Source organism: Lepidochelys kempii, chromosome 3 (genome assembly GCF_965140265.1).
Source record: "Lepidochelys kempii isolate rLepKem1 chromosome 3, rLepKem1.hap2, whole genome shotgun sequence".
In the NCBI taxonomy this organism is placed as follows: domain Eukaryota; kingdom Metazoa; phylum Chordata; order Testudines; family Cheloniidae; genus Lepidochelys; species Lepidochelys kempii.
In genome coordinates this window covers 115,743,673-115,755,613 of record NC_133258.1, presented here as the reverse complement: position 1 = coordinate 115,755,613, position 11,941 = coordinate 115,743,673, and the positions used below count along the sequence as shown (strand labels likewise).

The window sequence follows — 11,941 nt, the reverse complement described above, 5'->3', positions numbered from 1 at the left end:
TTTTTCATACTGTACTAGAATTATCAAGCCCTATAAACAACCTCTGAAAAGGTCCTTCTTGAGCAAATGATTATGTAGCTTATATTAAAATACACAGTGGGCCTGACTCACACCAACATTCTTCCAGTTTTACATCAGAGTTACACTGACATTAAACTGGAATAACACAATCAGGAATCAGGCCTATTTTGTCTTTTAATACAATCAGAGATTTATATGGTATATCCCAGAAGAAGAATGTGTTCATTTTTTCTCTGTTATTAACAGGGGTCTTGTCTGTTCAGGCAATTGCAGCATTGAATCAAACCAATAATAGTTGCAGTGATAATAAAATGTTTTTTATTGTCTGCGTATTCATAAGTTACATTCATTTTGAAAAAATAGTAAACTGTCTTCAGATCTACTTTATATATAAGGAATGCGCTCATCAGCAGAGTTATCCACAACCAAATGTAGAATAAACTTACTGCTATGACTTTAGCACATCAAACATTAAGGGGTAGCTTTTTCCCCTTCTCTTTCCGTGTGCTTTGGCAACTTTGGATTAAAAAGTGTTCACCATTAAAAAAAAAGGAAATATTACTGGCTTTAATTTAAATGGTATTTTATGAAAACATTCAAAATGGAGGAGGACAAAAATAAGGTTCTATGACAGATCCAATCCTTTTAAATGCCTTTTTATTTATTTAAGTCGGTGAGTTGTTAGAAAAGCATATATTTTTGTACAGATCCTACCCCCGGCAATCTTTTCTTACACAGTTTGAACGTACTGAACACAGTTCCTTTCTATGGTCTTTTGTATTTATTTATTTATTAAGTTGTCTGCAAATGTATCCATTGCGTCATACAATTTTACCTGAAGTGTTACCATAGTTAAAATAATCCAGTTAGTCAGTAATTTGGTGCTGTCTTCTGGTGTGCATTCCTCTTTTTCAAATGTATTTATTGACGTAAAGGATTTACATCATATGAAATCACAGGGTTTTCATGAGTTAGACTAGCATACATATGTACAGCTTTAGGTAGAGATCTCTAAAGTAATATTTACAGTGTAAACATCAACTTTTATTATATCAGAAACAAATATATCACACTGTCACTTCACAACATATTTGTTTTGGTTTGAATACTGAAGTCATTTCTTTGAAATACTATGTGGAACTCAAAAAATAGTTTTGTTCTTGTCATAGATTTTACCAGCTCTCCTTCAAAGACTCTGAAAAACAAGAAGAATGCGTGTTTCAAAATCAATGTTACAAGTGACTGCAACATCAGATAACGTTATCTAAAATGTATACAGCCAAGACCCAAATCCTGCAAACACCAACTACAGGGTGCAAGAGTCCCTACTGGGAGTAGCAACTTTGATATCTATGGAACCCCTATTCATGGCAATAAGGACTGTGCCTGGTAGTGCGTCCTTGTAGAATCAAGCCCAACCAACAAGAATCTTGTTGAATATCAGCATACTAGGCAAGAGGGATGATACTGAAAGCAGTTGGATCCTTGGAGTGAATAAGTGCAGATTACCAAGCTGACATGGCACCAGTGGATACTGATAGAATAATGGACAGCACTGACCAGATTCTCCCTCTTCAGGGAAATCTGTAGCATGGTTACAATCGCCTAATCTGGGAGGGAGGGAGGAAGGAACGAATTTAGGAATTGCCAGGATCAGATCAATGGTCTGTCTAGTCCAATATCCTGTCTCTGACTGTGGCAAGCACCAGATACTATAGAAGAAGGTGTAAGAAACCTTGCAGGAGGAAATGATGGAATAACCTTCCCACAAGGAACATTTTCTTCCTAAATCCATCATTTAGAAGTCATCTTATACCCTGAAGTGTGATCTTTTGGATCTCTGCTTATGTTTTGAAAAATGCATTTTCTTCTATTATCTGAAGGAAATGAAAAACTGAAGAAAAACATTTTCTTACTCGTATAAGGCTACAGCGTTCATCAAATGCTAGGATGGGTTAAATAATTACTTTTTATTTATTTGTAGTCCTTTTTTTTTGCCCATTTGCATCAACATCACCACTGATATAAAAAATCCTCTAACAGAGATTAATATATTTTCAAGAATATCAGGCCTGATTCACCACTGTGTTATCACTCCAGTGTAAGGTCTGTGTAATACATTGAAATCAATGAAGTAGAGTAACACAGTTGTGAATGAGGTGCATTGTCTCCAAAGATTCTGACACAAAGCTAAATAGGAAGTATTAACACGGCTATTAAGTAGTAACTCAGACATTAAGAATATCAGAACAGAGGAAAAAAGGGTCTTTCTCCACTTGACACACAGTTTTAGATAGGAATCAGCTGCCATGTAGGTTGGGGTAGTGGTGCACATGTTTCTCATTCTCCAGTTTTAGGGGGAGCCTGGATTTCCATTAGAAAGAATGACATAAGGCAAAAAGTGGGGATGGAACTTTATTTTTTAATTAAAGAAAACCAGTGAATTTATTCTCAGAAGCCAGAATATTCTTCCTAATTAAAAATAAGTCAATTATGCTTTTTTGCCTCAGTGCCTGTGGTTTGAAACACACAAGTGAGCTAGGTGCATTAGCAACAGTGTCAGACTGTTCATTTAATTAGGAAGTTAGAGTGAAAGTAATCATGGGGATCATTTAATTAATCTTATTAAAGAGGTCATTACACTGAGACACATTCCCTGTAGACATATAAAATATATAATGGAATGTGGCTCATGCCAGAGGGGTGCACTTTACCAAGAGGCCATCTTTTGTGCAGGATTAATATCTTAAGGGTGGGGTGACTACTGATGAATGGGAAGGATAAAAGTAAATTTGGACCTACCAATGGGAGGCGGTTCAGCAGCTCATCTACTGTAACATCATCATAGGTTTCGGAAAAGGAGGGTTCAAGCAATTCTGCTTCATCTCGAAGGCTGGCAGGGTTTAGCTCTTCTTGGCTGTTGCAGATGAGAAACATGGATTTTGTTGCACTCAGAAAAATAAGACAGAACTAATCATAGTAACTTTCTGTTTTGTTAAACTTCATTAAACAATTTTTTAAATAAGTGAAGTAGCATGTCTAGCACTTCCCTAGATATCAGCAAATTTCAAACACTGTGCATTTTCATTGTAAGAGTGTTACCTCATAGCAAGTCCTGTGCATAAGCCCTAGCTCTTCAGTTTTTCCTTTACTAGGATGTTTGTTCTAAATAAAAGCACTTTAAGAATATTTCAATAGCATTTTCCTTTATTTTAAGACTCCCAAATTCTGTGTGTTATTCTTGTTCTTTCATTCTAATTTGACTGTGAAGTGTGCTGTAAATAAATCACTAGGAGACAATGTCACTAATACTTGTCTATATATTAAGATTACATTCCAAGATCATTAATGTTCATTGTGTTTTATTTTATTTTCTTAATACCTTCTTTTTCCAGTTAAAACTGAGTTTAAATATTTCTTCACGGCCATTTGCTTTCGAAATCGGCTGTAGTTGTCAGTAAAGACAGCATCCGAATGACGTTTGACGGGCATCTGTTCGTCCATGAGGTTGTTGCTATGTAAACACAAAAAACAGTGGAAATGACCACAAATACATTCAACTAGAAAAGATAAAGACTTTGAACTATATGCAGTAAGTTTTTCAATTGCTGACTAACTGAGTAAAAATTCATTTCCATTCAAATTTTCTTTTTACTACTTCAAAAGTCACTCTGATCAAATTGGTAAAATCCTGAAATTTTTATTCAGTCTTTACTTAGGCAGATCTCCCATTGACTTCTTCCCATCTCAGTGTAATTAGAATTCACATTGATGTCTCTGGAAGTTTTATATGAGCAAGGGTTGAGCACAGACTTTAGGATTTGGGCCATTCTGTTTTCTAATAATTAAAATCACAAGTCCTTATGTGCCAATTCTTGTAATTTAGGAAACCCTTTTAAACAAACTGAAATCATCCTGATTTACACTAGAAAGATATTTGAGCAAATTATCAAATTATATAGGCTGGCTGAAATATAAGGAACCTCTTAAAGGGCCTAGTCTTGTTCCCATTGAAATCAGTGGGAATTTTGCTTTTGACTTGAACAGGAGCAGGCTCCAAGTATTACAGTATGTTTATATATAGCTTTAAAATGTTTGCTTTGTGCAGTAGTTTAGTCAAGAGTAAACATGGGTAAATGGAGTTTACCCACTTCTCATTTGAGGAATAAGGAGCCTAGGTTAGTTTACCCACTTCTTTTTTCTTTTTCTTTTTTCTTTTTGTTTTAACCCCAGCACCACTGGCTTTAAGTAAATTTCAGAGGAAAAATAGCACTTTGGGAAAGCCAAAGTTGAAGTCAGAAGTTTCCTGCATCATAGTTTAGAGGCAGATCTTCTTCAGATGGTGTAATCTGCCATAACTCTACCGAAGGAACTACACGGTTTTGCACCAGCTGAGAATCCAGTCCTTTGTATTTAGGGACAAAGTAGACTGAGTAGAAATACGTGCAAATTCAGTGCCCAATTTCTAATCACCTTCTGGGCATGTAAAATGGGCATTTATGCACCTAAGCGTAAGTTTGAATGACAGAGTGTAGGATTTGCATGATCTGCAAAGGGAAAAATATTACAAAATTAGCTCAATAGTTATCATATTCCAGTCTGATTTTTTTCAGAGCTGTGTTTAGTGTGTGACTCCTCTCAGGTGTCCTCTATATGTTATATATAACTCAAAAAGTCACTTTTGAACAAATATTACAATACATATAATACAAATAAATAATAATGTATTAATGTTAATTAATTTTATTTAATGACTTAGTTCTTATATCTGAAGATCCCAAATTTTTTTTTAAAGGATGGGAAATATCATTGTTCCCAATTATAGAAGGGGAAACTTATGCACAGAATGGTTAGTGAAGCAAGCTAAATAAAAGCTCTATGTAAGTGTAACCTCACCTAACCCGTTTTCCAATAAGTGATTCCAGATATCTCCTTGCAGAAAGTTGACCCAGAAGTTTGCTGTAGCCACTGGTGAAAAGTCCATCAGCATGTCTTGCATTCCTAATATGATGAAAAAATAACTCCACAATAAAATCTGGGCTCCATATATTACAAGTATATACAGTTTTTATTTTCAATTTCATAAGCACTTCTTTTGAAAATTATTATTATTGCTTTGATTTATTAAACAAAACTATTTTAAAAAACATTTCCAAATGATTTATTATTACTTTTCAGCCCTTTCAGTGTCCATTCTATAATGACAATGAACTCCACAAAACTTTGGCAAACAAACATACATTCTATGCTCCCTTTTAATACTCAATTTTTCCTCTCAAATGTCTTAAGCAGTTTGAAAAGTTCATTGAAATAAATGCAGGAAAAGCACTTTCTACCTTGGTATCATTCAAGCAATGCATCAAAACTTATCCAGTATTTATGGCAACAAAAATTCTCACCTATCTATAGCTCTGGACATGTCAAAATAGAATTTGTCATTTTCTGGTAGTGCATTTGGCAAAATGTCAGTTTCAGGTTTTAATGAACCCTGGGCTTGATCAGGTTCACTTGCTCCGTCAAATGGCATTCTGTTTCCCAACCTACTGGAGAAGAAAATCTCGTAAAGTATTGCAAAATGAGGTTATTTAATACTGTCTCTTTCAATGCAATTTGCATGCAGTCTAATGTGTCAAACAATATACATGTGTCTAATGCTCAAGACATTTTAAAGCAAACTGGATAAAGCACAAGAAAATACTCTGCAAGTAATAATCCTTCATTGGCAGGATGATAGAGTACCTGGTGTAATAGATTTTCTCCATCTTTAACCATATATTTATATGAATCTTCATATTGGGTCAGCATTCACATTTTTATAATGTTATCATTGCAAATAATTGACTTAAGGGAATACCATGCAATCCATGGTCATTATAATTACTTGCAAATGGCAATTGTAAAATTTTTAATGGCAACCATTGCAATATACAGGAATATGTATATGATATAAATTATGGATTAAATTCTCTTCTGTGTAAAGGGCCAGAAGATCTATGTGCCACTTAAGTTCCAGTTAAGACCTTAAAATGGTGCATAAGTGGAACTAATTGGTTCTTAGGCCTTTGTGCAGATTCTCTGAAGAGGGATTAATTTTACCATATAAGATATAAACAGATAGCCATATACTGATTTTTATTCTCTTTTAAGACTGATTTACTATTAACTCATCAGAATATCTCACCGCTAATAATTAATGTGTTTTCATCATAACCACAATTCTGTTCAAGTAGTGTTAATATCCCAAACATTGAATGATAAACTTTTTGTTAGTTTATGTGTTAATATTGCCCACTCCCACAATTTGATGCATGATCTCATGTATTATTAAGGATAACATGACTATGTTGCAGTGGTATGGCCTCAGACATTGCTTCTGGTCACTGTTGTATTCTATGGAAAATGATAGCTTCCTGTCAGAGTGGTAGATGCAACATGTGATGATGTGCCAAATCACACACTGAGGCTCGGAAGAGATTTTATGTTAACATTGTAGGCATACACTCCCTGTGGACAAATTATACCTATTGGAGTAAGACCTGCAGGATTTCGCTCTTATGAGTATTCCTTCAGCTACAGATGTTTTATGAAACAAGTACAATTACTGTTGTGTGAAAAAAACCGAACCCAAGTGGCAAACTTTAAAATTATATAACTACAGTTATATTCATTTGTTGTTTTCAGCATGTACATTTGTTTCAGCTTAATACTGAAAAATACACTGTAACATTTGACTTTACCTTCTCTAAACAGCAACAAAAATTCAAAATATCAAACTACAATGTGTTCTTTACACCAAAGCTATGCATAGATATAGGCAAGTCACTTTCTCACAATCTACTGTAATACAGTCTACAGCCATAATTTGAGGCACAGTCCAGCTATAATGGTAGAGCTGAGGTGAAATGTAGGTTTTGCCATAAGAAGAGCTGATACTTGCTATTTGTGATAGGCCAAGGCAACCCCAGAAACACAATTCAGCATGTTTTCTTTACTATTTGTCATATTCTTCATGGAAGCAATAATCATTACTAAAGGGCTATTAGAGTGGAAATGGTACTTAGGACCTTTAAAATAAGAAGTCATTTAATTGCTATCCACCAGTGATGCTGGCACTGGCTGAATGAAAGGATCACATCACTTCCTGGTGTTCTTCGGGAACAGATGGAGAAGGAAGGGCCACTTCTTAAAACCCTTTTAACGTTTACATTATTTACAGAGAGGGGAGGTAGACCAGCCCATACCATCCATGCTACTGCCAAAAGGGGTCATCTTCACTGACGCTATTGCAAAGATCACCAGCGTACCCAATAATTATTAGTCCCTTCCTGTAATGTTGATGTGAGAATGTAATAGATGAGCCTTTCAACCACATTTGCTAAAGAGAAGGGTCTTGTATTCAAGTCTTGGATTAGAGTTTCCAAGATAACAAGTACACCAGGACGCTGCTGATGCTAACTAACTGGACCGTTTGCTGCAATGTCGCCTTCCGCAGGCCGTGTTGTGTCGTTAGCGAGCAGTGGGGTGCTTTAGCTAGAGGTTGCATGAGTTGGAACAGCACTTACCTCACAGCTGAGTATGTCCCCAAAGGCGGTAATGCCAGTACTGGCGAGCAGAGAACACTGAAGAGTGTGAAGGACAGAAGAAGCTGGGAGCTGCTTCTATGTTCCATCATGCTGGACCTGAGTTAATGAATAGGAGACAATAATTACCTCCTATCGGCACTGGTTTCCGACTGCTTATACAGAGGGCCAATTCTAAGATGCTTTTGTTGCTGTATGAAGGAAAGGGGGCGGAAGGTTTCGGATCCCACGTGGAAAAGCAAGGATCCCTGCTGCGGGCTACACCTCATCCCTCAAATATGGCATGCCAGGGTACGGCTGTTTAAAATTTGCTGCGAGCTATATCTTTTGCTTTTGCTTTAGAAGTCAGGGGCACTCGCTGGGTAAGACGGATCTGGTTGACAATACACTTATTTTTTCTAAATCACCTGGAAGGGAACTATTTCTTCTGGTTTGTAAGTCCTAGTAGCTGATGACGGCCAAAGGCAGGGAGAGGGTGAAGGGGAGAAGTTCTATCCGAAACGTAAACCTCCTTGAAACTCAGACATTAGAGTAATAGAAACCCCTTTGAATTTGAAGAATGAAGTAATAATGTGAGTTAGCACTGTGCATCCTCTACGTTTGTGCTCCGCTGGGGAAGCCACGTACGCTTACTTCTCTTCAATAGTTTAATAACTTAAATCTGGTCAAACAGTTAAAGAATGAGTAGCAGATGGTTCTCATGCTGCGCTGTACAATACTGCCGTAGAAAGCCGAGCTGCACTTTGTTTCAAGCAACCAAAAGGCACGGGCAGGCAGTGGGGAATTTGAGTTGAACATTGTAAACATTAATGTTCATGTTCACTCAAAGCCAGTCTGCATCCTTCTGAGCTCGGAACAGAGACTTGAAGTGGAAACTTTTTGTAGCGTATCAACACCTCTTCTAGTCCCCCTCCTCCCCGCGCCCCCCGCAGGAAAGAAGAGTGCAGGGAAAGCGAGAAAAGAAAGATCAGCTTGATTTGATTAATTCGGTGAATTTAAATTGAGGATATACAATAATAAAAGCGCTAAGAGGGAACCCAAGTAACCAGCGCGTGATAACTGTACACGAGGGAGAAATCGGCACTCAAGGGCAGCTAACATGCAGCAGTAAGGAGAAGTAAAAAGGAAGGCGCAAAGCAAAGACACCCTAAATTGGTTAATCTGAGCTAAAGTCCATAGGAATTGATCAAGGATTAAGAAGGAGAAGGTAGAGTCAGAGAAGGCAAGACTGTTCTATACATTCCCATTTGCTGGCTGGTCAGCAACTTTTTAGCGTTAAGCCTGTTTGCACTGCTCTTATAATCGGAGGGGGGGGGTCCTCTCTTCTCTCTACTCGCTAGGAAGCTCCAGTGGGTTTATTTATTGAGCCCAGGCCTAGCTGGCGGTACTCACGAGGCAGGGAGACGGTGCTTTCTCCTGGGAAGTTCGCCCGGCGCCGGGAGTTCTCCGAGGTGCTGGATTCCTCGGCGGCTCGCCCCGCACTCTGTCCCGGGGACCGAGGGCGAACGTGCAGGGGTTGGGTCCGTGTCTGGTGTTTCGGTGGTGTTCCCCAGCCCTCCTCCTTAGGCTGATGCCGTCTCTCCCCTTCAGTAACACTCTGCTCAGCCCTCCAAGCCGCCTGGTTTTATAGGGTGTAGCCATAGGACCACGTTTCTGCTTCAGAAAAAGCAATCACGTTACTTGGGAGACGTCACTATTCCCAAGGGGGTGACTGGAAGTCCGTGATCGCTTTGCTCAGGATGCTCTGAGCCGGGGAAGAAGTTCATCTTTAATTCATGAGCAGCCGCGTACCCTGTTTTTATTGATGTATATTAATGGATGGCTTAGCCAGTGAGTAAGACTTGGCTGACAACATAATTCAGCCTCAGACAGCAGAGCAGAGTTGGGCAGGTCCCGGGTTGCAGCCCAGAGCCCTGTTGCACGTTTAGCCTGTGGGTGATTACCCGGGACCGGTGAGCAGCCTGGCTCTCCTTCTGTACATTAAAGACACCGAGGGATGGGGCAGAGCGGGCAGACATGTGGGCAGCAGCCGAATGTATGGCCAAGCACGAGTTCCGGGCAGAGCTCCCCTCTGGGACGGTCGCACCGACCTCCGCAGCCTCCCCTTAACTCCCAGAAAAGTGTTGGTGTCTTGTAAACTGTTAAGTGTCCCGCTGAGGTTGTGTAGAAGGAGGCGTGTGTTAAAGTACACGGCATTCGGGGGGCTGCTTCCACCTTTTGATCTGGGTTTTGTTTTTCTTTTAACATCTTTGGTTTTCTGCGTGTATGTTACAATTCTCCAGGCACGCTTTACTTACGAAGTGTAAGGACCCTGCCCAGCTCCCGCTCTCTGCCGACACACAGCTGCGCAACAGACACACCCGAGCTGCTCCCTAGGAGTGTTATCTGCCGTCCTCGGGGACCAGCGATGAAATATCACCATACTTGACACAGTTAGAAAGCTTTATACCGGGAGCGAGCTTTCCCGTGTAACCTGTAAAGCAGAGATTTGGAGCAGAATAGCTGGATTAGAAGGGGTGTCTTTTTTAGCTCTCTATTTGCCGACAGATATGATTTTTATGAATTAAGTTACTATTCTGTGGTTTCTCGCTTAAAGCATATTCGCTCACTCAGATTATTCGGGGAATCAAAAGAAGCAGCAGGTGCTTGTAAACGTTGACCGAAACCAAAGACTGGAAGACGCTAGGCTCCCCGAATAGGGGAGAGGTGAAGCCCTGAAACTGGGCAATCGAATGGAAAGGGGACATGCGCTTGGAAGGAGAGCCCGCTCTTGCTCCGCATTTGAATCGTGCCCCGAGCAGCAGAGGGGGACTCAGTACCGCGGCATGTGGCGAGTCGATTCGTTTTACTACAGCCCCCATTTTTTCCCTGAGCAGTTGTTTTGCGGGGAAGCGGACTGGAAGGCATGTGGCCATGAAACACGGGTTCCGGCCTAGCGCTCGTCTGGCTTCTACAGCCTAGGTAGTTTTCGTACATTCCTCTTTTGTTTGCCGAATTTCCTTTTGTATCTAAAACTCCTACGTCAAAAGAGCCTCGTCAAGGAATCATTTCGGTAAAGGGTCACTATCCGGTTCTGCTCTAGCTTTCTTGTGTATGTGATGTACACCTAGTCCCCCTAACCCAAGATAGCCGGCGTCCAGAAGCAGCGCAGACGATTTCACCATTTCCTCCGACTTCTCATGTGGTTTCCGGGCTAGTTTTCCGTGTTAGTCTCTAAGGTGCCACAGGTCCTCCTTTTCTCTTTGCGTGCTTCTCTGTTTCATGTATTCCTAAGGTCAGACAGGCTCGACAGTGAATATTCTGCGAGCCCTAATCGCATTTTCTAATTCGGTTACATAACAATTAAGCGAATTAAACGCAAAAATGCCTGGAAATTTGTTTCTCGGATGTCAGCTGTGACTCAAACCAGAGTTCCTGCAATGGCCTAATTCCAGGAAATTTTCCCTTGTTACTTCATAACTGGAGGTCGAATAAGCAGTTCTGTCCTGGAATGGCATGATGAGCATTAATAGCTCTTCTTCACCGAACTCCTGGGGAAGTTTTTCCTCTTAAAGGCTCTGTTTGGAGTTTACAAGCTGTTGCACTGTAGGCTAGTGATGAACAGAGGCTTAAATAAAGTGCTTCAAACGACTGACATTTTTGACATTTTTGAGAGTTCAGGTAGAGGAAGGGACCTGTGGACGAACACAGGGTAAAAGTTTAAAGGAGGATACTCCTAACTTTATATCCGATGAAGTGAGCTGTAGCTCACGAAAGCTCATGCTCAAATAAATGGGTTAGTCTCTAAGGTGCCACAAGTCCTCCTTTTCGTTTTACTCCTAACTTTGAAAGAGGAGTTTATCTATGACTTTGGCAACCTTAGGCTGTGAGTTTATTTTGTAAACGCACACGTAGAACTGAAGCTGCGCCTGCAAAGGTTACTACTGGGCAGGTTCTTTGTCCGGCCAATTCCCTGGAAAAGTTTTACAACAATCAGCTGGCGAAAGCATGCAGCTGTGAGTTTCAAGAAAACGCGAAACCTCAAGATCTACACGTGGCGAGAGCGCCACCTACACGCTAAAGCGCTGGCATTCTCGGCGTGTGGTGGCTTGGTATCAAAGGAGTTCCCCTGCGCTTAGCCTAATAAACTGAGCACGGGAGTGAATGTCAAATATAGATATTCTTGGTCGATGTGGGAAAAATCAGCTACCTCCCGATATAGGAAGCAAGTAGAACTCCCTGTTTTGCCACGATCTCGTTGCTAATTTCACAAGGCATGTATGTGGCTAGTAGAGAATTGGACCGGACAAAGCCATAACAAATGTTTTGTGGAGCGCAATTCCGCATGGATGAGGTTACAC

The 11,941-nt window shown here is 40.1% G+C and overlaps 1 protein-coding gene across 2 annotated transcripts; it reads right to left on the bottom strand.

The window, feature by feature from the left end:
- Positions 1-396: 396 nt before the first annotated feature.
- VIP (vasoactive intestinal peptide) lies at positions 397-9,163 on the bottom strand. Of its 2 annotated transcripts, none has more exons than XM_073335227.1 (7): positions 8,994-9,163; positions 7,584-7,700; positions 5,421-5,564; positions 4,918-5,022; positions 3,404-3,535; positions 2,824-2,938; positions 397-1,216 (listed from the first exon to the last, which is right to left on the bottom strand). In XM_073335227.1, exons 2-7 carry the CDS (start codon positions 7,691-7,693, stop codon positions 1,208-1,210), a joined length of 615 nt encoding a protein of 204 aa, XP_073191328.1. In that variant the 5' UTR covers positions 7,694-7,700; positions 8,994-9,163; the 3' UTR covers positions 397-1,207. The 2 variants fall into 2 exon arrangements, with proteins under 2 accessions (XP_073191328.1, XP_073191327.1); XM_073335226.1 differs by having other exon boundaries at positions 5,421-5,561; positions 8,994-9,060.
- Positions 9,164-11,941: the final 2,778 nt, after the last annotated feature.